This window comes from Aspergillus undulatus, assembly GCF_047715775.1.
Source record: "Aspergillus undulatus strain CBS 261.88 unplaced genomic scaffold BDV17scaffold_77, whole genome shotgun sequence".
Classification (NCBI taxonomy): domain Eukaryota; kingdom Fungi; phylum Ascomycota; class Eurotiomycetes; order Eurotiales; family Aspergillaceae; genus Aspergillus; species Aspergillus undulatus.
In genome coordinates, this window is record NW_027396681.1 from 1 (window position 1) to 25,233 (window position 25,233).

At 51.0% G+C, this 25,233-nt stretch overlaps 10 protein-coding genes across 10 annotated transcripts; 5 read left to right on the top strand and 5 right to left on the bottom strand.

The window, feature by feature from the left end:
* Positions 1 to 148: 148 nt before the first annotated feature.
* On the bottom strand, positions 149 to 4,391 carry BDV17DRAFT_295849 (RNA helicase; the record flags this gene model as incomplete). Its single annotated transcript, XM_073763171.1, has 3 exons — positions 149 to 453; positions 556 to 4,072; positions 4,158 to 4,391. 3 exons carry the CDS (start codon positions 4,389 to 4,391, stop codon positions 149 to 151), a joined length of 4,056 nt encoding a protein of 1,351 aa, XP_073610778.1.
* Positions 4,392 to 4,581: 190 nt separating this feature from the next.
* Positions 4,582 to 5,755, top strand: BDV17DRAFT_275662 (DNA 5'-adenosine monophosphate hydrolase). The gene is made up of 2 exons (XM_073759240.1): positions 4,582 to 4,788; positions 4,871 to 5,755. The coding sequence occupies exons 1-2, from the start codon at positions 4,722 to 4,724 to the stop codon at positions 5,623 to 5,625; spliced, it is 822 nt and encodes a 273-aa protein (XP_073610779.1). The 5' UTR covers positions 4,582 to 4,721; the 3' UTR covers positions 5,626 to 5,755.
* A 14-nt stretch (positions 5,756 to 5,769) lies between these two features.
* BDV17DRAFT_275665 (putative translocon-associated protein, alpha subunit) lies at positions 5,770 to 7,120 on the bottom strand. The gene is made up of 3 exons (XM_073759241.1): positions 6,933 to 7,120; positions 6,432 to 6,862; positions 5,770 to 6,376 (listed from the first exon to the last, which is right to left on the bottom strand). Exons 1-3 carry the CDS (start codon positions 7,002 to 7,004, stop codon positions 6,097 to 6,099), a joined length of 783 nt encoding a protein of 260 aa, XP_073610780.1. The 5' UTR covers positions 7,005 to 7,120; the 3' UTR covers positions 5,770 to 6,096.
* A 148-nt stretch (positions 7,121 to 7,268) lies between these two features.
* BDV17DRAFT_275667 (CCCH zinc finger protein) lies at positions 7,269 to 9,292 on the top strand. Its single transcript, XM_073759242.1, has 4 exons — positions 7,269 to 7,589; positions 7,660 to 7,803; positions 7,877 to 8,219; positions 8,290 to 9,292. The coding sequence occupies exons 1-4, from the start codon at positions 7,515 to 7,517 to the stop codon at positions 9,129 to 9,131; spliced, it is 1,404 nt and encodes a 467-aa protein (XP_073610781.1). The 5' UTR covers positions 7,269 to 7,514; the 3' UTR covers positions 9,132 to 9,292.
* On the bottom strand, positions 9,293 to 11,600 carry BDV17DRAFT_275669 (telomere-binding alpha subunit central domain protein). The gene is made up of 4 exons (XM_073759243.1): positions 11,159 to 11,600; positions 10,204 to 11,101; positions 9,793 to 10,147; positions 9,293 to 9,717 (listed from the first exon to the last, which is right to left on the bottom strand). The coding sequence occupies exons 1-4, from the start codon at positions 11,426 to 11,428 to the stop codon at positions 9,411 to 9,413; spliced, it is 1,830 nt and encodes a 609-aa protein (XP_073610782.1). The 5' UTR covers positions 11,429 to 11,600; the 3' UTR covers positions 9,293 to 9,410.
* Positions 11,601 to 12,368: 768 nt separating this feature from the next.
* Positions 12,369 to 14,011, top strand: BDV17DRAFT_223947 (karyopherin alpha). The gene is made up of 2 exons (XM_073755653.1): positions 12,369 to 12,984; positions 13,043 to 14,011. The coding sequence occupies exons 1-2, from the start codon at positions 12,496 to 12,498 to the stop codon at positions 13,958 to 13,960; spliced, it is 1,407 nt and encodes a 468-aa protein (XP_073610783.1). The 5' UTR covers positions 12,369 to 12,495; the 3' UTR covers positions 13,961 to 14,011.
* A 981-nt stretch (positions 14,012 to 14,992) lies between these two features.
* On the bottom strand, positions 14,993 to 19,384 carry BDV17DRAFT_275674 (cohesin subunit IRR1; the record flags this gene model as incomplete). Its single annotated transcript, XM_073759244.1, has 2 exons — positions 18,595 to 19,384; positions 14,993 to 18,524 (listed from the first exon to the last, which is right to left on the bottom strand). Coding segments are annotated over exons 1-2 (3,617 nt in total), but the record flags the coding sequence as incomplete, so codon positions are not given.
* A 508-nt stretch (positions 19,385 to 19,892) lies between these two features.
* BDV17DRAFT_295856 (urease accessory protein UreD) lies at positions 19,893 to 20,981 on the top strand (the record flags this gene model as incomplete). Its single annotated transcript, XM_073763172.1, has 1 exon — positions 19,893 to 20,981. The coding sequence occupies one exon, from the start codon at positions 19,893 to 19,895 to the stop codon at positions 20,979 to 20,981; it is 1,089 nt and encodes a 362-aa protein (XP_073610785.1).
* BDV17DRAFT_275676 (uncharacterized protein) lies at positions 20,982 to 23,313 on the bottom strand. The gene is made up of 2 exons (XM_073759245.1): positions 22,460 to 23,313; positions 20,982 to 22,408 (listed from the first exon to the last, which is right to left on the bottom strand). The coding sequence occupies exons 1-2, from the start codon at positions 22,855 to 22,857 to the stop codon at positions 21,349 to 21,351; spliced, it is 1,458 nt and encodes a 485-aa protein (XP_073610786.1). The 5' UTR covers positions 22,858 to 23,313; the 3' UTR covers positions 20,982 to 21,348.
* Positions 23,314 to 23,772: 459 nt separating this feature from the next.
* On the top strand, positions 23,773 to 25,186 carry BDV17DRAFT_275679 (uncharacterized protein). The gene is made up of 2 exons (XM_073759246.1): positions 23,773 to 23,987; positions 24,036 to 25,186. The coding sequence occupies exons 1-2, from the start codon at positions 23,950 to 23,952 to the stop codon at positions 25,066 to 25,068; spliced, it is 1,071 nt and encodes a 356-aa protein (XP_073610787.1). The 5' UTR covers positions 23,773 to 23,949; the 3' UTR covers positions 25,069 to 25,186.
* Positions 25,187 to 25,233: the final 47 nt, after the last annotated feature.

A 25,233-nucleotide genomic window follows, 5' to 3' on the forward strand; every position in this document is an offset into this window, starting at 1 on the left:
TTTAGATTTAAGAGTGTTATTAGCTGAAAAGTTTTAAAGAGTGGTGAAAAGGCGCGGTTCGCCCGTAAGCGCGGTTCGCCCGTGGATTACGTTACCTGACTATCCAGAAAATCCAGGACAACAACAACAACCCGGTACAACACAATTACTACTGATCTAACCCATTAAACTCAATCAACTTCTTCACCACATCAATAACCTTCTCCGCAATCCCCTCTTTCCCACTGGACGTCGGAGTCAAAGACGAAGACGAAGATACCGCTTCCAAAAACGACGCGGGATTATCAATCCTCGTCGCGATTATCTCATCGACCATTGTGCGTAGCCGCGAGACCAGGACCCCGATCCGGGCCCAGCCGCGAAGGCGCAGCCACCCGTCAACGATCAGGCCTCGGCCTGTTGTGTCGAGGTCGATGGAGCCGCAGAAGAGGAGGAGGGAGTAGGCGTTGAATGCTGCTCAATTCAAGTCGAAGAGCGTTGTTAGTAAGTATTCCTATCATGTCTTCCTTGTTTTCATGAAACTGGGGGACTTGGTTTATGCTGGAATCTACCTACGGGTTAGATCACGAACGAAGACCTTCGACGTCTCCATCTTGGTAAAGTAGCTTAGGAAGGCGGCGGCGTTGGGATAGGACTGAGCGGAGAAGAGGAGGGAGGAAGGGTGGATGAAGACGCGGCCGTTCTCCTGGTTGAAGTATTTAATTGTGCGGGCGTCCGGATCAACCTCGAACGTCCCCGTCATGGAGCTAGCAAACTTCTTATCCGGGAACGCGATGCGCGCGATCTGAGGCTGGAAGGCGCCGGCGACGAGGGCGCGCAGGAGGCTACGGTTCGTAGCGTTGCAGTTAAGGCGCGAGAAGGAGGGTGAGGTTTCGGAGTAGTCGACTGGGAGGATGGCGGCGTCCTTGAGCGAGGTGATGAATTGGGCTCTGTTCGAGGAGATGTCGCGGAGGGTCTGATGGGAGAGGAAATTCGCGCTGCACCATGACTGGGTTGACCAGTAGCCTTGATCCTTTACGCGGTCTGACCAGTCTTGGTAGGCGTTTAGGTCTGTTAGGAGGTCGCCGTCGCCTTTGGAGAAGGAGGCTCGGGCGGCGTTGGCTTCTTCCCGTCTCTCGCGGGGGGAGACGAATGGGCTTTTCACGGTTAGGATGGCGGCGATTGTAATGCAGGCGTCCATGCAGTTGAAGATGGATCCGTACACCATTAATTTCGCACAACGCAAGTCTGCGGGAATTATGGAAAGGTATCGACCCAGGGCAGTCAACCTGTCATGGTCTAAGGCTCCAACTCGATGCAGGAAGTTCAGAGCTCCTTCAACTGCGATGCTTTCTGGAGGGGTGATGGTGTTGGCGAGAAAAGAGGCAACGTCGTCAATTCCCTGCATAGAGCGCACGGAAAGACATAGCTGCTCCAACGGTACACGACGGATTTCGGGGTCTGGTCGTTGCGGCATGCTCGCCTCTGCTTTTCGCGTGTAGAGCTTGTAACACGTACCAGCCCTAACTCGACCAGCTCTTCCTCGTCGCTGTTTACACGCTGCTTGGGATGCCCAGACCTCCTGCAAGCGAACCATGTTGTCTTTGGGGTCGTAGCTTGTCTCTTTTACTCGACCAGTATCGATGACGGCCACAATGTCTTCGATTGTGATTGATGTCTCGGCAACATTAGTAGCTGCGATGACCTTCCTTTTGCCTTTCGGGGGGCTCTGGAATACGCGCCGCTGCTCAGCGGGGAGAAGAGACGCATGTAAGGGTAGAGGATGTGCGTTGGGTATCTTCTTGACAGCATTCAAGCATCTGTCAATCTCCATTGTTCCCGGTAAGAAGATCAATATTCCACCTGGCTGATCCTGTAGCTTTTGATCGATGTATCGAACAGTATAGGCGATCAACTCGTAGTTAATCCCCATACCGATCGAACGGAGAATCTTGCCAAATGACTCGTCCGCTGCTGAGGAAGCAGGTGTATCTTCCTCGAAGCCTCGCTCAGTGAGTTCCGGTGCGAATCCTGTCTTGCGAACCACATCATCCAGGTAGTAATCCTCCACCGGGAAAGTTCGCCCAGGAATATGAACTAATCCCACAGACTTAGGCCCGCCAAAGTATTGTGTGAATATGTCTGCATCAAGCGTCGCACTCATCAATATTACCTTGATGTCCTTGCGATGTTGAAGAATATCTCTCAACAGGGCCAACAAGAAGTCAGTATCGAGACTGCGTTCGTGGACCTCATCGACAACCACATGAGTGACGTCGGCAAGAGAGCTTGCGATATTCCCAGAACCACTGCCCGACTGTATCCTGCGAAGCAACACACCGGTCGTGACGAATGTGATCTTTGTAGTCCCAGGCTTGGCTTTTGACTCGCCTCTGATGATATAACCAACCTCGTTGCCAACAGATGAACATCGCTCATCGCTGACTCGGTCTGCCAGACCTAAAGCAGAGATCCTACGGGGCTGAGTACAGATGATGTTTGCTGCACCCCCGAGTCCTTTCTTGATCATGTCGTCTAGGACAAATTGCACCGATTGCGTACTCTTTCCACTACCTGTCTCTCCGGAGATGATCGTGACTTGGTGCGAATTAACAGACTGTATGATTGCCTTTTGTGTATTCCAAGCAGGAAGTGACTCTCGTGCTTGGAGCATGGCCTGCTGAGCCTTGGTAGTCTGCTTTGTCTCCCAAGCTTCTTTGAGAGCAAGACTCTTTGAAGACCCAGGTGACCAATCGATCTTTCTTGAGTCCTTATGTCGCTGGCGTGTAGGAAGCTCGTAGGTTGAACCAGAAGCCGTAACAGGAGGTGCGGATATTGTCGATATGTCCCGTAACTTCCCTGGATCCTCGATAATCCCTGGTAATTGAGCTTCGAACCAGTCTATAATATTGTAGATCATCTGTTCGCCGCTGAAGTTTTCTTCAGCAAACCTCACAGCCTGACGAATGGCGCTCAGTCGGATGTAGGCTGGGATCTTCTCTGCTTGGATAGAGATTATTGGAACAGCGGACGGATAGTGTTCTGAAGGCCTCTGGAACTGGAAACGCATCGTCCCTGAGCTATCCAGTGATTTACACTCAATTGCGCAGACTTGCGGCGATTTGGCGGAGTACTTCTCGCCGAAAATGGCTTCCAGAGTCTCTTGTTCTTCTGCCCAGCCATCATCGCTCTCCGATGATATAGAAGGAGCAGCTGAGTCCCCATGTACAAGAGTACGCTGGAGAGACTCTGCCGCAGCAAGTTCATCGCCTTGATTATTGTCCAGCGTTCGTGCGCACAGATCTGCGGGATACCCAGCAGATGCAAGCCGTTTGAGCTTCGATTCTCTGGCAAGGTCATCGTTGACCAACGTTACTCCCACCGAATATCTTTCAGGTAGACACCATGGTGGCAGATCATCCTCGGGGACGTAGATAAGAAGCCACTCCAGCACTTCTTCTCGGTCTTTACACGCAGCACTAGCTTCCTCAGTGTGACTCCGTCGGAACCCCAAGGCTGTGAACTCTTCAACAAGACTTTCTCGCTCCAACTCAGAGATCTTCACACCGTAAGGATTCCATAATGTATGCTCCTGCACAAGCGTCTCGATCTCACGCCGAACCCTGTTTCCCAGGTCAACCTTCGGGGCACCCGACCAGACATTCCTCCCTTTGTTTTGCCCTCTGGGCCCTAAGCCCAGGTTCGCCGCGCCGTCGGACGATTTCGCCTGGGCTGCCTCGCGCTCTTTTTGCTTCTTCGCCATATCTGCAGCTGCGATCTCCCGTTCCCTCATGGCTAGGAAAGGATCCGCCTCATACAGCCAGCCATCGCCCTTCTTCACTTCAGCCGCCTTCAACTTCTCGAAGTCATCCTTCCATAGCTTTTTGAAATCCGGCGGGAGCATCATATGTAGGTTTGTCTTGTTGCATACGTGGAATAGGGCGTACGTCGCAGCATAATGACGAGCTTCGAGCGCCGTGGGCTGCTTGAATCCGGCCGGCAACCGTATGGGAGGAAGAGAGAGCGTTTCTTTGGTCTTGGAGTCGATATGTCTCAATAGAACAGAGGCGACGAAGCCACCTCCGATTTTGTCCTGTGGTGAGCGAAAGCATTAGCATGTGCCAATCTCCGCAAGCATGTAGCGTAGAATATCTTGCTCAATCCTTTCCCGCGCTCACCATTTTATACTCCGGCTTCTCCCATTTATGCTTCTGGCAATGCTCCGACATCAAATTGACCGGCAGTTTCCCTGTCCATGATGCGCCGCCAATGACTTGCTTGACCGTCGGCTTTTTCTGCTCGTCCGTTGGTTGCTGCGCTTTCTTCGCGTTCTCTTCGGCGGCGGCTTTCGCCTGCTTCGTCCCGGGCTTGGGCGCGCCTCCACGGGCGTCGGACTTCTTCTTGGGCGGCATCGTCAGGCGTCGATAGAGCTTGACAGTGACGCCCGTGGAGTCTTTTGCTCTGAATTGACAGGTGCTAAGTTGTACTCTGTCGGGTAAGATGACGGCGGGCGATCATTCCGAATCTGGTCCCCGCCTCAGGCAGCTTTTTCTGTGCGCGGGCCTGCGGGGAAGGAAGTGAGTGTGATCGCCCGGCCTCCACCTCGTACTTCTCTCTTCCTTCTTCATGTGCATAGAGCCATAATTTTGACTGGCCAGCATGCGTGGTGACCTGCCCGAGTACGAAAGCTTCTGCTTCGCTCTTTATGCTCATTCCTGATCTTCGGTTGTCGCTGGTGGAACATGGAAAACAACACATACCCGGGTGCGGCGCCGGAGGACCAGAAGCAGCCCGCGAAGAGAAATGCCTGTACTATGCTTCCTAGATCCTGATCTGCACGGCGCATTGCCCTACCTTGAGTAAGAATGACTGGCTAACTTGTTACATTCAGTTACAGAACTCCTTTCATCCAAAAGCAAGCAGCCGAAGCATGACAGTAGTAGTATATCACAAAGCACCCAAAAGAAGGCCCCCGGTAACAAGTTCAACCCTCGAGATGGCCTAGGTGCCTATATCGCGAAACCAGAGGCGTACCCGCCTAGTACTGTGGTATACTACAACGACGACTTCGTTGTGATTCACGATCTATACCCAAAGGCGACGCTGCACCTTCTCCTCCTCCCGCGCGACCCAGCGAAGACCCTCGTCCACCCCGTTGAAGCGTTCGACAATGCGGAGTTCCTCGCGAAGGTGAAAGAGGAACTGAAGAAGGTCCGGAAGTTAGCTGCTAGTGAGCTCCGACGGAAATACGGGAAGGATTCGTTACGGGAAATAGAGCGACAAGAAGCGCTCGTTGCCGAACCGCCGCCGGAGATACTGCCCGCTGGGAGAGACTGGGAGCAGGAACTCATGTGCGGAATCCATGCGCATCCGTCGATGAACCATCTACATGTTCATATCATTTCTGTAGATCGGTTTAGCGACCGGCTCAAGCACAGAAAGCATTATAATAGCTTTTCTACGCCATTCTTCATAGGCATCGATGATTTCCCCCTCGCCAGAGATGACCCACGGAGGGATCCTGACCGACAGGGTTATCTACGGAGGGATTTCGTATGTTGGCGTTGCGGCCAGGACTTTGGGAATAAGTTCGCCGCGTTGAAAACACATCTGGAGGAAGAGTTCAACCAATGGAAACAACTCTGAGTTAGCAAATTGAAAAACAAAAAGCTCGAGCTTTCAATTGTCACGCGACATGACATCTTTCATTACCCCTAGCGCGCAAGTTCCAAACTGAACCTCATGCGCTCAAGTCCATAGACTCAATAGAGCTACCGTCTGTGGTCTAGACGCATCTGTCAAAAAAAAAAAAATATAATTAATAAATAAATAAAAATAAATAAATAAATAAAATAAAAAATAAAAATAAAAATTCAAAGCTCCAATGAGCCACTAGGTAATATTTTGTAGATATACAAACAGAGAATCCAAGGTACGATAAAATCCTGGGCTAATTACGTTCTCAGTAATCTGGCGCTCGAGTTCGCTAAACCTGAAATCCGATTCGAGAAGAAAATATTCATGCTAGAGTCGAACCATGTCATAGACGAGCGATTTCGTCTGAATTCCCGACCCAACGCCCCCGGCTCGGAGGCAACTAGACCTGGAGCAACCAGTCTATGCGCGAGACTTGGACCGGGATGTACCTTTGACCTTCCTGGCTTCAGGGCGGTTAATGTGGTGAGCTGGAATCCATTCGGCGTTGTAGGTGGTGGCCGAGGAAACAGCAGGGCTGTCAACAGGAGTCTCGGCCTTCTTGGAGGCGCCAGCGGACTTCTTCGAGCCCTCTGGCTTGGCAGACTTGCGCTTCTGGGGGAAGTAGGGCGCAATCCAAACGGTGTAGAAGAAGTATGAAGTGCCACCAAAGCAAGCAAGGAGGAAGAAGTAGAGGAAGATACTAGAATTATGAAATCAGCCTTGGATTCATGGAAGCACTGAACCGCACAACTTACATCTGGGGGTCGAAGATGCTGGTTTCGGGCTCCACCACGCTGACGGTACCGTTGTGAGCGTAGACAGTGAAAAAACGGCCCTCACCGTCAGAGATAACCGAGGCAAGAGAGAGTCTGAGATCCTGAGGGTGCATTTCGGTGGCAAAGCTGTAGCTCAGGCTCTCCTTCTCACCAGCTGGGATATCCACGCTGTAGCGAGTAGCAGTCAGGTTGCGAACCAGCTTGCTCTCCTCGTCCAAGGTAGACAATGTGCCACCGATGAAGTTGACAGTCACAGCAGAGGCCTCATTGTTGGTGAAAGTGACCAAGGCCTGCGTTGGGTGGCCATTGACAAGCTTCACGCCGAAGATCTCAGAAGCGGGGAATGCTGCTTGAGCGGTCACAGCAAGGGTAGGCGCTTGAACAGTTTCCTCAATCTTCTCGGCGGTATCCTAATGCGATGATTCGTAACGTCAGCAATCTATCGGGGCTTGCACTGAGTCATTAGCTCCGCGAACGTACTGCTGCCAGAGAGCCGCCGATCAAGGCTTGAACCGAGAGCAAAGCCAGGGAGAGGAAAGCGAAGCGAGCCATTGGGATGAGGAGGCACCGAATCTGATACGACCACGGAAAGGGTTCAAGGGGAAGCGAGAGGACAAAGAAGAGGAAAGAGGAGAAGAGGAGAGGAAGACGAGAGATAGAGATGGAAGAGGGACAGACCGACAGCAAGTTTGCTCCACGTTGGCGTTTCTTTCCCCAGGCCCCGCTGACTCAGCCACAGTTCTCCATCGCAGTTTCCGCGGCCGATTCGAACGCAATTTCCGTCGCGAAGACTATGAAAAATTGGCATAGAGAGTCATTCACTTGATGATCCTGATTGTAGACGTGGTCTCACGTGTATTCATTCATTCGCGACAAAGGAGGCGTTTCAATAAACCTGTCATTCACACTTCCTCCTCTGGCGCGGACCATACCATATATAAGCGCTCTCCTCGAAGTTTCCCCGGTTCAACACTCAAACTAACACACCATCTTCATCTCCAACCTACGCCTTCTCGAATGATCCCGTTCTTCAGATAGCCCTTCCCTTTTCTCTTAGGCATCATGTCGGCCCGCTCATATTTCGAACGCTATCAACAGCTCAATTCCATCGAACAGAAGAAAGACACTCTGATCGAGGTATTCCTCAGCATGGCCTTTGTTCGATCTTCCATGGCCTCTCTGTGTTAACACGACTTTTATTCGTTAGGAACTGATACAACGAGTAACTGAACTCGAGCGCGCATACCAACAAGAACAGTTGGACCATGAGCGCGAAAAGCGCTTCAATCGAGATATACAGCTTCACGAAATGGAGTTGATGGAACAATTGTCGCGCACTAAAGCTGTCATGGTAAACCAATCTCACTAATTTTCCGCTATAATCTCAATCGCAGTCGCTGACTTTCCTTCCTTGCTCATTATAGAACCGCGAGCCTTTCATAGTCGTACTTTTGGACGGAGACGGAATAATCTTCAGAGACGATCTATTACAACTGGGAGAAGAAGGTGGACGAAAAGCCGCAACAGAATTGTCCTTCGCAGTTGAAGATTATGTATCGGATAATTTCCCAAGCATTGTTTCACCGAAGATCATCACCAAGATGTACGTCAATATGAAAGCGCTATGCGACGCTTGTGTTCGTGGCGGAGTTACGACGGATCCTTCTATTCTGGATGAATTTGCTCGGGGCTTCAATGGCAGCTTTTCCCTATTCGATTTGATAGATGTCGGATCAGGGAAGAATGCTGCGTATGATAAGATAAAAGGTATGCATTGCACCTGCAGGACCTCCATGCATTCCCCTGCTTTCAGATATGCGCTAACGGGTTGCTGCAGACACCTTCAAACTACATCTATACAACTGTCACTGCCATCAGATTTTCCTGGGCTTATCGGACGAGTCGCCATACTTGCACGCCTTGGAAGAGATTCTAGCAGATATGGACCTCTCGGGGCGCATTTCATTGATTGAAGGGATTCCATTCGGCCAGGACCTTGAATCTCTCAAGACACAATATAGGTCCACTAAGTTCCCTGACATTTTCCGAGACTCCAAGTTAAACACGGTTTGGCCCCAATGGAAAGCAGCAGTGGCCACCAAGCCACGCTCGTTACTAACCCCATCGCCGAACCCCTCACCCCATGTCGCACCGCTTTCTCGAACGCCCAGCAATATAACTACAGCAACAACGGCGACCACAGCCAGTAATAGCGCGGCTGCCTCGTCAACGCCGGCAAGCTCTCATAGTTCTGATGATTTTCAATTGGTGCGTTCGAAACCTGCCTCCTCCTCTCGTCCTAAAATCGTGGAACGAAATAAGTACGGCCAGCGTGTAGACCGACTTGACATCCAGAGCATACCTCGTGAAGAGATGAACCGCATAAAGAAACTGAAGCTTTGCAATTATCACTTTCTACAAGGCGAATGCCCGAATGAGAATTGCCATCACGACCATTCTCGCAAATTGACCAAGGCCGAGCTTCATACTCTAACCGCCGTCGCGAGAATGACTCCATGCCGGTATGGACTGGAATGTGACGACCCAGAGTGCATGTACGGGCACCGTTGTCCTCAAAGTGAAGTCGGAAGAAAAGATTGCTATTGGGGCTCCAGTTGTCGCTTCAATACTGCCGCGCACGGCATTGACACCAATATCGTGAAAGTGACCAAGGTCTAAAACCTTCACTTCCAGATGCGATTAGTAACTCCACGACAACATTTCTCGCCTTGTATACCATATGATTGGGCTGTAATATTATGGCGTCGGGGCCGTTGAACACCGTACTTTCTGTACCATTTCAGGTGACGCTTCTTTTTACTGGGCGCGCTATTTTCTGATATTTTGTTTCTCTCGGCAAGGCTATGTATTTATGATGCTGTAATGATAATCAATGCTGCAGCATTGATTTAGTCCTGAGGTAACAAAGTATCTTCTAGTTCCAAGAAGGGACACCACTTATGCATAAACAGTTTCATGAATCGTCGTCTTCAACAGCCCAAACCTCCTCTCCCATCCAAAACAGCCTTGCTCAGAACAGCCACCCAAACTCTTACCACCGCCTGCTCGGTTAGACCCCCGAGAATGGTTGCACTGGATGCCGTATTCCATAATACCGCAGCGGAAGGGCACTGAGGTGAGTCTCTTAAGATCTATTGGTTTCCCGCCTTCTTCGATGGTCTCCCGTTTCAACTCTTCTAAATTCCCCCATAAGTGCCAAATTGTGTTGCGCAAATCCTCGAGATTATCCGGTTTCTTTCGTAGACTGGAGAAAGGGAGTTATGTCAGTTGACCGGTTCATCTATCTACAGCGTTTTATTTAGAGCAAGGATCGACCTACTCAGTTGGACTCATTTTCAGAAGATGCTCCGCTTCAGAATGCGAAACAAAAAGCCTGACACGCTCTTTCTGCTGTCCAGGTACCGCACGAGAGGGGCTTTCGACGAGGAGGCAAAAGCGCCATTCCCATTTTTCATATGTATGTGAGGACGCGAGCGAGGTGTGTTTCTGGAGGACGGCAAAATCCTCTAATAGCGGGGGGTAGAAGTCGACTACGCGGACTGTGCTGAGGTAGCAGAGGTTCTGGAAGGGAAGTCGGTACTCGATGCCGTCTGGGGATCGGTTGTTATGAGAGGGGTTGTCGATGATCTCTTCTAGCGATATGTATTCCATGTTTGGCCCCACTCGTGGATGGACTGCGAGATGAGGATTAGTTTACTGGCCACATTCGTTTCGATGAGAATATACTTACTGTTTGGGTGGGCATCGATACGCTTCTTCGGAACAAGCCTTGTCTGGCCAACTTCTTTCTTCGGCTCTGCTTTGCTTCGTTTCTTCTTGGCGTTACTCTTCTTTGAGCGCGGTTCGGCGTCCTCGTCTGCTTTTCTCTTTCGCTTCTTCGGGTGCGCTTTCCAGTATTCTTCTTTCCGAGCAAGCAGTTGCTGGACCCGAGGGTCCTCCTTGGGATCTACTTGAAAGACGTTTGGAACATGTGGTTTGTCGCGATTTTGATGGATGGCGCCTTCCAAGGCTCCTCCTTCCACACGACTTGCCTTGATATGAACGTTCTTGAGGCGAACGAGTTCGTTCTCGCTGAAAGTGCCCCGTAGAGATGATGCATGCGGCTCCCACAGCGTTATCTGGATGGTCCTACGACCAGAAGGGCCATTCCAGTTCTTTTTTGGGCGTTTGATATAATTATATTGGTCTCCTTCACGACCTTCATCAGGCTTCTCATTGTCGGATGCATAGCAGAATAGATCCTCGTGCTCAGTGTAATCGGTGAGGTAGACGGTAAGCTTCTCACTGTCATTACCATGTATTTTGACTATCTCACCAATGAGATCCGCAAATTGCCTCTCCCGGACGTCTTTGAGAAGCGAGAACTTTTTCTGGGTATTCGAAGCTGAAATAGGGTTAGTGTCCTGTGAAATTCCTGCCCTAGGAACAGTGGCAGTGCGGAACGAGGCGGGAGAAGCCTGTAGCAAAGCCGATGCGTGGCTCTTTTCCTGATATGTGGGCTCAAAAGGTACAGGGCCAGTGATTGCTGAGAGATGGGATGTAGGATCCCGGTCTGCGCGGAAGATAGCGTATGGAATGATTCTATCCTGAGAAGCTACTGCCGTTGTCTTCCCATATATTATCTTGACCTAGACCAAATATAAGTCATCAAGAGCGCTATGTGGGGGTATATCGCACAGACAAACCGTGATGTTTCGTAATAGAATCACATCCCCATCGTGTACGGGTGGTAACATAGACTCTTTTGCCTGGAAGTATTTGATTTTCAGACCGTCCCATGTATGCCCGTTGTTCAGGTCGCTGTCTTTTATCGTGAATGTTATGCAGACAGACGTCCCTTGACTTCTGAAGGCGCCACCCCAGATATCCACAACCACACCCATTACATTGACGACGCCCCTCGTCGCGACCGCATTGGTGACGTCGACATAGCCTGGGGGAGGTCTAGTCGCCATTGTCGTTTGAGTCGCAGGCGCCCCGTGCTCTATAACGTGAAAACAACCTTGTGGATAGACAAACCTGGAGTCATATCTCAGGTCGCATCACGGACTGCACGTCGCTAGCCCAATCGACAAGCAATAGTGTTCATCTGCATCTGCACGAAGTGAGTTCAAAACTCGGATTATAGTAGTAGGAGGGCGACGTGGTACGATGATAGACGCGTCTGGTCCTTTCATTGTTGTATGGCGATCCGCGGCGCTAAGATCGCTTGGGCGCCTGCCGGCTACAGATAGCGCTAGTCCCAAAGCAGCGAGCTCGTCCCGTGACTGTGACGCTCCCGTCAAACAATCGTTATTTTTCCCCTCCTTCCCTCTCTTCTTCCCTCTGCCAGTCGCCCCGCGAAAAATACAGAGGCTTTCCATCTCCCTTATCTGGCTTAATTTTTTTGCTCACCGGGGTCCTTTCTACATATTTTCTGTTATCCCATCCCCCATTTTTGCCTCTCTCCTCTACTTCTCTCTATCAAGTAACCCGTTGTAGTGCGCTTTGTTTTTACTCCCTCCCCTTGGCAACCATGTCGGACCGCTATATTCCAGAGCACCGCCGCACCCAATACAAGGCCCGCAACCAGTTCCGACCTGATGAACTTCGCCGTCGTCGTGAGGAGCAGCAAGTCGAGATTCGAAAGCAGAAACGTGAAGAGAACTTGGCCAAGCGACGAGGTATCCAGACTCGAGATGGCGGAATCGGTGTCGGTGGTGGCATGGGTGGCGCTGAGAGTGACGATGAGGCCAGCGCTATCGAAAGCGAGGTATGTGATTGTCTAGATAGGCCTTTCTCCAGCGCCGTTGAGTCGTTGCCGTGCGCCTCAACCTGCCTGATGAACTCCTTCGTTCACTGTTCACTGTCCGGCAAGGGCTCACCGCCCGAATATGGCCCCGGGCCTTGAAGCCGGTATCATCGCGGGGCACTCACACGACCGGCGACCTATTTTTATATACTCCATTTATATGGACAGTGTTTTAAAAAATGCGATATATGCTAACATGGATATTCATAGCTTAACGTAGAGTTACCAGAGATGGTCAAGGGTGTATTCTCTGACCAGATTGAAGCTCAAATTCAAGCGACGACCAAGTTCCGAAAGCTCCTCTCCAAGGAGCGCAATCCCCCTATCGAGCGTGTCATTGAAACTGGTGTTGTCGCCCGCTTTGTGGAGTTCCTTCGATCTCCTCACACCCTAGTTCAGTTCGAGGCTGCTTGGGCTTTAACCAACATTGCTTCCGGGTCTGCTCAACAAACTCAAGTCGTCATTGAAGCTGGCGCTGTACCGATTTTTGTCGAGCTCCTGAGCAGCCCCGAGCCCGATGTGCGTGAGCAGGCCGTCTGGGCCCTGGGTAACATTGCTGGTGACAGCCCACAATGCCGTGATTTCGTCCTCAACGCTGGTGCTCTGCGCCCGCTCCTGACTTTGATTAACGACGGTCGCAAGATCAGCATGCTGCGCAATGCAACCTGGACGTTGAGCAACTTCTGCCGTGGCAAGACTCCTCAGCCCGACTGGAACACGGTATGTCTCAAAAAAATTTACGATCTACGACAGGCAACTCGTACTAATGAGCATCTAGATTGCGCCCGCCCTCCCCGATCTCGCCAAGCTCATCTACATGCTTGACGATGAGGTCTTGATTGATGCTTGCTGGGCTATCTCCTACCTGTCTGATGGTCCCAATGAGAAGATTCAGGCTGTCATCGAAGCTGGTATCCCTCGTCGCCTTGTCGAGCTCCTAATGCACGCCTCCACCTCGGTTCAGACCCCTGCCCTCCGTTCAGTCGGCAACATCGTCACAGGTGACGATGTTCAGACGCAGGTTATCATCAACTGCGGCGCCCTTCCCGCCCTTCTCTCTCTTCTCAGCTCCACCAAGGATGGTATCCGCAAGGAGGCCTGCTGGACTATCTCTAACATCACTGCTGGTAACTCCAGCCAGATCCAGTCTGTTGTCGATGCCGGCATCATTCCTCCCCTCGTCCATTTGCTTGCCAATGGCGACTTCAAGACCCGCAAGGAAGCTTGCTGGGCGATCTCCAATGCCACCTCTGGTGGTCTGCAGAAGCCCGACCAGATCCGCTACCTCGTTACTCAGGGATGCATCAAGCCACTCTGTGACCTGCTCGCATGCCCTGACAACAAGATCATCCAGGTTGCTCTGGATGGCCTTGAGAACATTCTCAAGGTTGGTGAGATGGACAAGGAGGCTGCGCAGTCTAATGACGCTCGCGTCAACCGCTATGCTCTGTTCATTGAAGAGGCTGGCGGTATGGAGAAGATCCACGACTGCCAGAACAACGCCAACGAGGAGATCTACATGAAGGCGTACAACATCATCGAAAAATACTTCTCCGATGAAGATGAGGCTGGTGGTGAGATTGATGAACTCGCACCTCAACAAACACAGACAGGCTTCACTCTAGGTGCTACCCAACAGCAGCCTGGCGGATTCTCGTTCGGTGGTGCCAACGGTGGCGACTCCATGGACATGTAAAGGGAGAAGGCCCAAAAAAGCATTTGAAGGAATATATTCTCGGGCAATTGTTGCTCAATCCCCCAGCCCCAGCCCTATTGGCGGGCGAATTGCGGCTTCGATTCACGTTAATCCCTTTGCGTGTAACCGTCGGGAACCCGACACTGGCAGCCGGCTCGAAGGCGTCGACTCCTTGGAGTGGTATTCCCTTGGTTCCTCTAGCTGAGTGTTGCCCTCTAAGAGTGGTTGGGATGTCTGGGAGTCAATGGACCAGATACCATACCCGGCTGTTTCGGTTTTCTTACCCCCTTCTGGCATCTCGACGTTTCACCTGTTTTCTCCCCGTCGAACTTCTAAATTCCACCCTTTTTACTTTTCATCACGGTTTGGCACGATAAAACAAGATTCACCATCATGTATCCCTTTCCTATCTCGAGTCACCCTAGCATTCCTCATACACGGGCGTAGTTGTCTATAGGCTTTTTTTTTTTAATCACCTGCTTTTTTTGTTCCTTATATTGACTCTGTTCCCCCGTTTCCGTTATCCTTGTCTGTTCCACGGTCGGATTTTGTATTCTTGAACCGCTCTCCATGCCCCATTGCCAAAAGGAAAGAAAAATCTTGAACGACATAATCTCTCGAATTTACGACACGGATGTGGCACGACTCAAAGAAATATATCACCCCGCCTACGGTAGTGGTATTCACAGAATGAAAATCTCGTCTAGTGGTATCTTCTGTATTAGATATAGTATATGTAGTAATATTAAGCTCCTTCTACTCGCATTTGCTTTCTTCGCATGACTTCTAATGGAGATCGCTCTTTCCTCACCTGTTAAATAGCAAACCCCCGTCTCGTTAGGAAGGAGCGACTGATACCCTTCCAGGTTCAGTCGTATCTCCCCCTCATAAAATCTAAGACCTGCGTATTGGATAAAATTACTATGTATGCCCCGCGTGAAAGAGGGATACTTATGATTCGTCTCTCCTTGAGGCCGAGGACGTTGAAAGGCATTAGTATGTGAGTTTTGAAGCGTGCCTCTGCTTCGCGAAGTTTGTATAGCTTCATATCATTCATTTAGGGGTATTAAACGAAATGGAGGCAAGCGGGTAACTGGCAGTAAAATATCAGTTACACACTACTAGACGAGATTGGAAATATCACACAGTGGAGAGAGAACAAGAACATGACTGAGAAGACTTGAGCTGAAATGGAGTTCATTACATGAGAACGTAAATTGGGAGTTAGCATACAGCATCAAGAGAAATGGGAAAGTGGTAAAATCAACTAAGTAGACAGGAGATTAGAACAGATAGGAGAGTTGACTAGATAAACTAAGAAGCCGCCGGCGAGGAAAGCATACATAGATTGAACGGGTCATAAATTGGAACATGTAAGTAAGAAGGGCAAGCGCCAGGTACTTTGGGTGAGAAAAGAAGTCAAGGCGGATGAAGAAGAGAGAATCGAGGAAACGAAATCAATCACCCATGATTTCGTCTTCATCTGTCTCAGGCGCTGCAGATCGGTTCTTGTCATCTCCCTCGTCGTTCTCTTTATCAATGTCATTGTTGTCTTTCTCCATTTCCTCATCGCTAATGTGTTCCTCCTCTTCCTCCTCTTCGTCGACTCTTTCAGCTGACTTGTTCTGCTTGCCGGGCTGTGGCTTGCTTGTGCCCTGCGCAGCAGACTGCTTCCCTTTAGACTGAGCAGGCCGTGAAGCGGCACGCTTGGGGGCTTTGTCTTCGAGGAATACCAGGACCTCGCGATAATTCGGGCCAAGGCGGGTCTTATGCTTCAGCAGCTTCTTCTTCAACTGCCCGCTATTGGGCCCGGATGCGTCGATGATACGTCCTATGATTGCGAGCACGAGTTTTCCGGTCAATTCGCAGAGTCGTTGCTCTGCGACGATCTTGGACCGCAATCGCTCCTCATGGAGCACCTGATCGCCCTCCTCTTCGTCATCTTCGGGTTCTCGTTCAAGTTCTGAATCGGACGCCGGAGCATCGTCCTCTGCTGGTTCGAACGGTACACCTGATCTCTTCGCATATGTTCTGAGGGCTATTCCGTGAATGTTGGTGATGAGGTTCTGGACATTCTCGTCGATCTCATGTACTAAGCTTTGAGCCTGGAAGATGGTATCCTCATCATTACCGGCGCCCGGACCAGCATTTCGGAATGTACCAAACAGCGTCTGGAGGTCCAGAAGAGTGGTAGTAGCAGTGGAACGGACATCGTCCAAGCCCGATCGCTCCTTCATGATAGCAACAAGAGCCTCAACAAACAATTCGCGGCTCTTGGTCAGTGACTCGAAATATGCTGTGTTGAAAATGGCTTTCCCAGCTGCGAATGCTGTTCGTAGGTTTTGTACCTTCCACATGAAGTAAAATAGAAGTGTCCTGATGCTGTTGATCACCACTTCTGTCTCTGCCCTCGCTGCGTTCTCATCCTCTTCGGTATCCACTTGTGTTTGTTCGCGCTGACCCCTTTGCACCAAGCGCAGCACAGAGTTGAATGGAGCTTCCGAGTCCTTCTTACTTCTACCCTTTGACCGATTTGTGAGCGGTGTTTCGAGCATCTGCGTACAGTCCGTTATACTAGACAAGTTGGAGATCCTCGTCACGGTGTTGTTGAGCTCAGTCAGAACCGAAGCTGGTATCGGGCCGTCGCTCGTTACTTCCTTTTGCTGAGATATTCTGATAAGGGTGTCCATCATGTCCTCCCAAAGCTCTTGGATCTTGCCGTCCAATGCTTCACGCATATCGTCGGAGCTCTTTGCATGAAGGAAGGCAACGCTAGCCTCGGCTAGAACATCTTGGTCAGAGTGACTTAGAAATTGTTTGTTGATGTCATTGAGCAAAGATGTATAAGCCGTTGCGTCTTTCTGGAGGTCTTGTATCTTATCAAGATCTACAAGATGCTCCAGACGAAGAACCGCAGAGGCGGCTTCCGGCGTAGATCCGAATTTGTTTAGAAGCTGTGGGATGATTTGAGCAAGGCCGTGAGCTATCTCTTCCTGCAGCTCTGGAATCCTGTCGGTCAATGCCTTGACCTTCCTGCCTCGCTTGTCAATGTCGGACTTGGCAACGTCGAGAATTCGAAGTTTGACAGCGCAGCACAGTACTTCCAGGAGAACCACTTCCTGGCCCTCCTGCATCTTGTATAGCTTCTTGACTGTTCCACTGGCATCTTCTTCACTAGGCTCGTCGGGAATTTCGGAATGATCGAAGAGCAGGTAACCGGCCAGAGACTGCCAATTTGTCAATTCATCAAAATGTGGGTAGACAGCCTCCGTAGCAAGAACAAATCGCGAGTCCATCGAGATACCTGCAAGCGCGTCTCTCGATGTTATGGTTGTTTCAGGCGCAGTGTCATCTTCCGGTGTATCGTAAGCCTGGATGATATCCGCAAGACACTTGAACTTGATCCATGAACGCTTTGGTGACTCGAAATCATCCTCGTCTTCATCCTCACCGAATATCTCATTGACTTCATCCGCAACCTCCTCAATCGTTGAGTCGAAAACATCCTGGACATTTGCGACAAAGAAAGGGCCTGCTGCCTTGCGCACACGCGCCTCGGAATCGAATATGAGTCTCCCGACAGTGTCAACGTCTGCAGGCTCAATCAATCCAGCATCTCGGATCAAATCAAGCAGCTCAATCGCCATCGTGCGCATCCCGACATCAGAATCGTGAGTCGCTATTTCCACGAACCGATGGCGGAAACGCTCAGTGAACGAACGCACGCCGGCAATGTTGTCTTTATTCGAGTATATACTCAGAAGTTGACGTAAAGCAACAGCCCGCGTGTGAACATCGCTGTCGGATATGATCCATCCGCAGTACCGAAGAAATTGGCCCTCGAAAAAGTACTCTCGGTAACTGTGCATCCACCTTCCTAGTGCCGCTATGCTCGCGGCACGAATTTTCGGGTCAACATCACGGTAGCGGTTGACGAAGATGATGTTCACGCCATCTTTGAGAAGATCATCTATCAGTTCAAGTTTGGTTTCGCTCTCTTGAATGGTGGATTTCATCGCGTCGACTCGGCCTTTGTTGACCGTCTTCTTTTTCTTCTCATTTTCCAACTGCTTGCGAGTAGTCGATACAGAAGTCATGATCTCCCGGGCAATGTCACAGAGAGCATTCATGTTCGATAAAGCGACGACGGTTGCGGTATGTCTGAAAGGCCTACAGGTGGAAGAAGAGAGAGAGGACAGCCAAGACTGGAGATTCTCGTAGAGGACTTTGTCGTCATATAAAACCGAGGAATGGTGTAAAGTTTGCATGAGAGCAATGAAGAAATTCTCCAAGACAGGCTGAAAATCTCTGAATTTGCGAGATTTCGAGATAAGAGGGTATTCGGAAATGCCTTCGGCGGCGTACTCGTCCTGGAATTCCGCAACGCGCGGCGCTATGTGGTCAACGTCTTCAATATGTTCTACTGTAGCTTCAATGTCAGTTCCCGAAGCCCGGAGAACTAAGTTGACCAGATCGCGCATCGCAGTCGTTTGTGCCTCTTGATATCGCGTAAGCCACCCCGCAGCCACGGTTTCAGTGTTACGTCCCTTGCCGAATACCTCCGCTAGACGAACGTAGTTGTTAGCCAGAGAACAAACACAACAAGCGCACAACAAGAAAAGCGCGAACAATACCATAAAGACCACTCTCGCCAGCAGCCAAACTAGACCGCATTTTTGGCTTCTTAGGCCGCGAAGGCGGCTTTGCACCATTTGCAGCTGGTCGCAGAGCCAGCTGCCTTCCGATTCCATTCCCAGCTACTTTTGGCTTCTTCGCGCTGCGAGACCCTTGTGATTTCGACTTGGGTTTCGTCCCAGATGATGTTTTCTTCGCAGACCCTTTGCGTGCAGCACGTCTTTGCTCCCGCAGTTCCTCCTCATCGGGCTCGTCATCCTCCTCGACATCTTCGCTTTCCGGTTCGGACGCGTCTTCGGCGTCCTCGTTTTCGTCCTCGTTTTCGTCGCCGACAGCTGTTCGTTTTCGTTTGTGGGCGCCGCCCGCGGTCGCACCATTAGCCTCGCTATAGCTCTGTGAAAAGAGTTCGGGCCTTCGCGTTGCCCGACCGGATTTTCTCCTATCCCCCGAGGGTGATGCGGTGTCCTGAGTCGGGCCGGGTGGAGGTGAGGAAAAGCGTAACTCGGGCTCCATTTCTGTTGCACACTTCGCGAATCACTCTCAATAACAATGGGTACGTGTCCCAGTTGACTATGCCATGCAAGTTGATGAATTGTAGGCGAAGAGCAAACTGGAACGCGGGGTTGTTGCGGACTAAACGGGAAACCGCGACGGATCAATCAAGCGAGTATGTTGCGCGCGGCAGTCCTCCACCAGTCGACGAGGCAGATTAAAAAGCTAACGAAGGCGATAATAAGTGCTAGAGCTCAATGAGGGGACGCCCGGCCGCGCCAGTGGCGATGAGAATTAGCGATGGAGGAGGAGTAAGGAAGGAGCAGTGGAGGACGCGGAGTCGACCTGAGAGTAACTGGACGGAACAGACGCGCTTTGGTGCCGTAATGCCTGAGGCCTTAATTTTATGCTGCACAGTTAGTAAGAGAATGTTATGCACATCATGTGATTGATCAACCCTAGTTGGTGCGGGGAAGAGGAGAAGCGCGTCCGATGCCGTAATGGAAACACATCTTTGCTCCATCACCGACGTCTGTGAAGCTGCCCAGAGCTCCAAATTGCAGAGCCAAGCTACTTAACGCCAGGTTACTTATTAACGCCGTCATCGAAACTCCGCTTGAAGCTATTCTTGCAGCATTGAGGTCAGGTGGTTGGACAAGAGTGACTATCGTGGCCATTCGCAAATGTCCCGTGCAGCAGAGCGATGCCGTCATGCCGCCGAAGTTGAAACAGCTGAATCCCACGTCCTTCTCACCTCTAAGTCCCGCCCTTCGTCCCCTAGAGCTCTCGACCGTCAACAAGCAAAATGCCCGTCAAATCACCCTTCGAATCCTCAATCGCAAAGTCCGGACAGGGTAAAGTCGTCCTCTCGCTACTGCCTCCTGCGAATCCCTCCCTCAGCACCTTAACCTACAAATACCCCCTCAAACTCCTCACTCGCGCCCCCGGCTTCGTGCCGCAGTCCGCGTCGCCCGATGCTACCCAACCTGTGCACCTATACCTTCTCACCTACGGCGGAGGTCTCCTCCCAGGAGACCAAATCGATGTCTCGATAACGCTAGAGCCGCGAACAAGGCTTGTCGTCACGACGCCGCAAGGCAGCACAAAGATCTTCAAGACCGAAACTTCTCCGGGGCGCACATTATCAGATCAGAGCCGGCAGACATTAGACGTCTGCATCGGCCAAGAGGCAGCTCTGTGCTACCTTCCTGACCCATCAGCGCCATTCAAAGACAGTCGCTACGAACAGATCCAGACCTTCACCGTCGACAATACAGCGGAGACGTCGTCCCGAAGCAGCCTCTGCGTCTTAGACTGGGTGACGCAGGGCCGGACCTCGCGCGGCGAGAACTGGGACTTCCATCTCTGGAAGGGAAAGAACGAAATATGGCTAGATGATACCTCGACTACGACCACGACCACCGACCACGAGAACGAAACTCAGAAAAAGAAGCTCCTCCTCCGAGACTCCTTAATTCTCAACGACGAATCCTCCACCACGCCTCCAAAAGCACAAAGCCAGAACCAAACCCCAGCCCTGCACCCCCCTAAATCCCTCGTCCGCGAACGCACAAGCCCCCACGGCGTAATAGGAACCCTAATCCTGTACGGCCCAGTCTTCTCAAACCTGTCCTCATATTTCGTCACAAAATTCACCTCCCAGCCGCGCATCGGCGCCCGGAACTGGTCGTCCTCTGGCCCCGCAGCCGTCGAATTCCCTGAGAACTACGACTCGCAAGTGACGTTTACGGCGGCGCGCGTAAGGGCCGGCTGTGTCCTTGTTAAGTTTGGCGCTGCGGACTTTGAGACGGCGAAGGATTGGTTGGGGGGTGTGCTTAGGGAGGAGGGGAGTATTGTGAGGGAGTTCGGGGAGGAGGCGTTGTTTTGTCTGTGATCTGCTTTTGCATCTAGCTGAGTTGGATGCTGTGTTCTATGTACAGATGGTTGCATAGCCCGTTAGGCAACAGGGATGTGCGCCCAAGGCGTCTTTATAAATATGATGATACCCAATCATTTTTTTTTCTTGCATTTTGGCTTCTATTTTAGCTAGCTAACACTACCAAATACATAGCTATCTACGGTCAAGAGCGTGATGATGGACGTTAAGATCATGGCATCGTAGCATCATTCCTGCTCGTTTAATCCAACCCATAAGAGTATAAACATATTGACGCCGGTGGGTATATTCTATCGTAAAAAAAAAACATAAACTGAAAAGACCCTGCAGGATCTAAGGCCTTAACTTGTTTCAAGTTGGCAACTTAGTGCCACCAATCGAAGATACTAGGCGCCCAGTCCTTCCTAGCCGCACTGACGAGATCATCCACGTTGAGCATATCAACGCCTTCTCGGGCAAGGACACGCCAAACATGGTTTCGCAAGCTTCGAGGCCAGTCAGGCGTTCCCCAGTATCGGACTTTAAGACCTTGTCGGTGGGCGGCCCTAATCTGGGATCTGATTGTTTGCACCTGACGGTCCGTCAAATGCAGCATCCATGGGGTTCCGACGGCCTTTTTGAAAGAGACTGAAGCATAGTAGCTATTTGTCGCATTGAAAGTGTCGGGTGTAATGCCGCCTTTGTCGATACCCGAGAGGCCTTGGCCAGCATTTTCATTTCGTTTTTCTATATGGGTGCTCTCATCAATGCGGTCGGCGCTTTCCACTATGCGGTCGAGCGGTGCATCGAAGAAGATATCACGGTATGTGCTGTTTGCAATGACTCGATTAAAGGGCGCGTTTCCCGTCGCAACAACGGTAATGGGGCCATTGACTGTATCGTTTCCATTCCAGTAGGTCAAGTAGCCACTTTCGCGGAGCGGAGCAAGTTGCGAATATACATAATCCCAGATCTCATTGCCATCGGTCTTGAAGTCGATGAGAAAAATCAGGGACTGGAGAGGATTGGTGTCGAAGACTCCATTTGGAGGTTGATCGACGTCGGGATGGAAGTGGGTGATTGGGTTCTGTCTGCGCAAGATACTCATCAAAGGGTCGACGTACATGCTCCGTAGTGTGCGGCTTGGGGTCAGAGATGGTCTTGTATGACCGACAAAAAGCTCATCGTCGACGAGCCAGACGTCTGCCTCCACGCCAATGCACCCGGCCGCCAGAGCGGAATAGAGAGGCACGCGACGCCAGTAATCATTGTGCGAGTGACATGCGATAGGAACTATATCCCTTGAGATATCCGTGGGCCAACGTGTAGCGTCCGCGGGGTCAACATCCTGCGGCTGTCGCCAACGAGCGGTTACTCGATCAAGCTCATCCGGGAAGAATGAGATGACGATACTGCAAGCGAGGGAGATGAACTGGAAGATGCCTCTAAGATATGTGTTAGTATCTGCTTAATGGGAAGCAAGTTGATTATCTTACAACATGGTGAAGAAGCCCACGATAAAGTATAGACAACAGCAGGAGCGGTTTGACTTCCGGAACCACTTAGGATAAAGCTTGGAATACTTGGAGTGACGAGGAAATAGAGGGACGAAAGTTTCAGGAGTCTTGTGTTTGGCAGAAGTAGCAATGAACGGCGAAACCACGGAGAGCCCACGAGCCCATAGCGAGCCCTGTCTTCGTCTTCGTTGCCTAGGTAGAACTTCCTCCAAGTCGGAATCATAAGCAGGCTCTTCAGGTGTGTCTGAATAGTTCTCTGGCATCTCATTAGTGTTATTGTCTTCGATGTCGTGGTAAGAGCCAACAGGCGACCCGCTGGATGCCGTGGCAGTTGTGTATGAGGGTTGGTGATGAGGTGGGGATGAAGACGACGACATGGTTAAGAATATACTGGCGCAATAGCCATGGACAGATGGGAACAGCAGAGCCCAAGACTGAGCAACTCATCACAAAAGAGGTGGGGTGATGGTATTTATCAGCGACTCCCCTCCACCGCGCAAGCCGACCCCTTCTTTCCCACAGCGAATTTCTGGAGACTGGTGCCCTGGTCGCACATGGTCAGGTCCAGAAATGGGGGCCAATCGGGGCTAAAAATCGGGAGATCGGAGCATGCCCACAGGAAACAGGAGAGGATTCGCTTTTGGCCAGAGCGTAGTGAGGAAGGGTAGTCGAGAAACTCAAGTGTGAAGCCGCAGAAGAGGTCCGATCCACATGGAGACGTGGAGAGGGATGAGAGCCACCATGTGCCGTAGCCGCCCCTCCCATTGGCCTCACCTCCCAGAGCCAAATCCAACCTTCCTCTCCCCATTACCCACCTGCGCCCTCTCGCCCCCGGCCCCAAGCCCCAGGGCCTCGCAAGCTCACAGCTTCATAACCAATAATATAACCAAAAAACGGCTTGTTGATTTAACTACAGCTTTTCGCCGGAGCCTTTCGCCGATCCGTTGCATCATCCATGTCATTTGTCAACCGACTGAAGAAGGTAAGCGTACCGAACTAAAACCGGGGTTGACAACAGGGACCTGAACGGAAATCCGCCACTATTAATGTACATAGTATGCCCGATAGCAAAGTTGTTTCCGTTCTTCTCACTCGCCCACTTACACTACTTGACATCCATACTTTTGCGGCAATCCGGTGGCTCGTAAGTGCTAGGTTGTCAGGCTGTCACGCTATTTCTGGCTCGCGCCGCAGGGTTCTCGCTCCTGGAATAGCGCCCATGGACGGGTCGCCCCCAACGTTGATCTGTTACTGTTCTGCCACTTCCTGGTTACAACAGCCTCTGTGGTCCAAGACAGTTGACCGGGTATGGCTATTGATAGATCCATACATAATACATACCGGCATAATATCTCAAAATAGAAAGCGGTATCAGATAAGCATACGTAGATAAGATAACCGGGAAAAAATCTCATCTCAAACACGAGTTGCCAGTCGCAAGGCATCAAACACCATTGACAGTCCCCGAAATGCCTCACAAGCACAAGCGCCGGCAAAATGACGAAAGGTAATTCTAGGACACCTCTCCACGAACCCACCACTCACACAGCAACAGCACCTACGACCTACCCCCAACTCTAATCGCCAAAGCGCTCCCGGTGCGAGACCCCTCAGCAACAGGGAAAAACCAGCAAGGGAAAGGGAAAGGCAAGGGCAAGGGCAAGCAAAACGCAGTCGCGAAGCCTCAGTCAAAAAATGAGAAGAACGCAGCGAAACAGAATGAAGCTGCTACTTCAAGACGAAAGTCTGCGTTGGAGGATGACACGCCGCGCGCATTCAGACAGTTAATGCAGTTCCAGGAACGGCGGGCGGCGGGGAACAAGCAAAAGCGGAAGCGCGATAGTGATGGTAGCGACATTGATAGTGATAGCAGCGAAGACGACAAGCCTGCTGTCTCGCGGAAGACGAATACCAAGAACAAGAAGAAAGCCACCAAAGTGACAGAACAAGACCAAGATACCAGCGAAACATCAACGAAGACTAAAACAGCGCTCAACATTCTCCCCGGTGAAAAACTCTCTGATTTCGCGGCGCGCGTGGACCGCGAAATGCCCCTTAGCCAGATGAAGCGCTCCTCAAAACCCACAGCCACCGATAACCTCCCCAAGCTGCAAGACCACAAGATCACAAAGCACGAAAAGCACCTGAAGCGACTACAAGCCCAATGGCGCGAAGACGACGCCCGGATTAAAGAGCGCGAGGCAGCGGAGCGCGAAGAACGAGAAGAAGAATTGGAAGAGCAGCTTCAGCTATGGAAGGACTGGGAGGCTGAGGCGGGGAAGAAGAAGCGGAATCCGAATCACAATATCAATGGGAAGAAAAGCAAAGGCAGAGATGATGACGACGGGCCCGATCCGTGGGCGAAGTTGAGGAAGAAGAGGGCCGCTGTGAATCCGTTTGATGTTGCGCAGGAGCCGCCGCAGTTGAAGAAGCCGAGGGAGATCTTTAAGGTTAGGGACGGGGCGAAGGTGGATGTTGCGAATGTGCCTGCTTCCGTGGGAAGTTTGAGGAGGAGAGAGGAGCTTGCGAGTGAGAGGCGGAATATTGTTGAGGAGTATAGGAGGCTCATGGCGGAGAAGAGGCAATAGACTTAATGGATACCCCGGTAGTTTCTCAACTTGAATTGTCGATTTTCAATATACAAATTGGAACAGGAGTTTGTATAATGACTTTTGCCTTCAATATCTATGAAAAAGGAAGAAGTCCAGGCTATGATGCTTTTATATACAGATCGACCCAAACGAACGCCATCA

Bases quoted from the DNA above. Each gene is read 5' to 3' on its own strand.
- BDV17DRAFT_275662 (XM_073759240.1), top strand. From the start codon at position 4,722: ATGGAAAACAACACATACCCGGGTGCGGCGCCGGAGGACCAGAAGCAG. The intron at 4,789-4,870 runs GTACTATGCTTC...TGTTACATTCAG, and splicing joins GCCCGCGAAGAGAAATGCCT to TTACAGAACTCCTTTCATCC.
- BDV17DRAFT_275665 (XM_073759241.1), bottom strand. From the start codon at position 7,004: ATGGCTCGCTTCGCTTTCCTCTCCCTGGCTTTGCTCTCGGTTCAAGCC. The intron at 6,863-6,932 runs GTACGTTCGCGG...TCATCGCATTAG, and splicing joins TCGGCGGCTCTCTGGCAGCA to GATACCGCCGAGAAGATTGA. The intron at 6,377-6,431 runs GTAAGTTGTGCG...TCATAATTCTAG, and splicing joins AGCATCTTCGACCCCCAGAT to TATCTTCCTCTACTTCTTCC.
- BDV17DRAFT_275667 (XM_073759242.1), top strand. From the start codon at position 7,515: ATGTCGGCCCGCTCATATTTCGAACGCTATCAACAGCTCAATTCCATC. The intron at 7,590-7,659 runs GTATTCCTCAGC...TTTATTCGTTAG, and splicing joins AGAAAGACACTCTGATCGAG to GAACTGATACAACGAGTAAC. The intron at 8,220-8,289 runs GTATGCATTGCA...GGGTTGCTGCAG, and splicing joins TGCGTATGATAAGATAAAAG to ACACCTTCAAACTACATCTA.
- BDV17DRAFT_275669 (XM_073759243.1), bottom strand. From the start codon at position 11,428: ATGGCGACTAGACCTCCCCCAGGCTATGTCGACGTCACCAATGCGGTC. The intron at 11,102-11,158 runs GTTTGTCTGTGC...TATTTGGTCTAG, and splicing joins TTCTATTACGAAACATCACG to GTCAAGATAATATATGGGAA. The intron at 9,718-9,792 runs GTAGGTCGATCC...CCCTTTCTCCAG, and splicing joins CTGAAAATGAGTCCAACTGA to TCTACGAAAGAAACCGGATA.
- BDV17DRAFT_223947 (XM_073755653.1), top strand. From the start codon at position 12,496: ATGGTCAAGGGTGTATTCTCTGACCAGATTGAAGCTCAAATTCAAGCG. The intron at 12,985-13,042 runs GTATGTCTCAAA...ATGAGCATCTAG, and splicing joins CTCAGCCCGACTGGAACACG to ATTGCGCCCGCCCTCCCCGA.
- BDV17DRAFT_275676 (XM_073759245.1), bottom strand. From the start codon at position 22,857: ATGTCGTCGTCTTCATCCCCACCTCATCACCAACCCTCATACACAACT. The intron at 22,409-22,459 runs GTAAGATAATCA...CACATATCTTAG, and splicing joins GTGGGCTTCTTCACCATGTT to AGGCATCTTCCAGTTCATCT.
- BDV17DRAFT_275679 (XM_073759246.1), top strand. From the start codon at position 23,950: ATGCCTCACAAGCACAAGCGCCGGCAAAATGACGAAAG. The intron at 23,988-24,035 runs GTAATTCTAGGA...ACACAGCAACAG, and splicing joins CGCCGGCAAAATGACGAAAG to CACCTACGACCTACCCCCAA.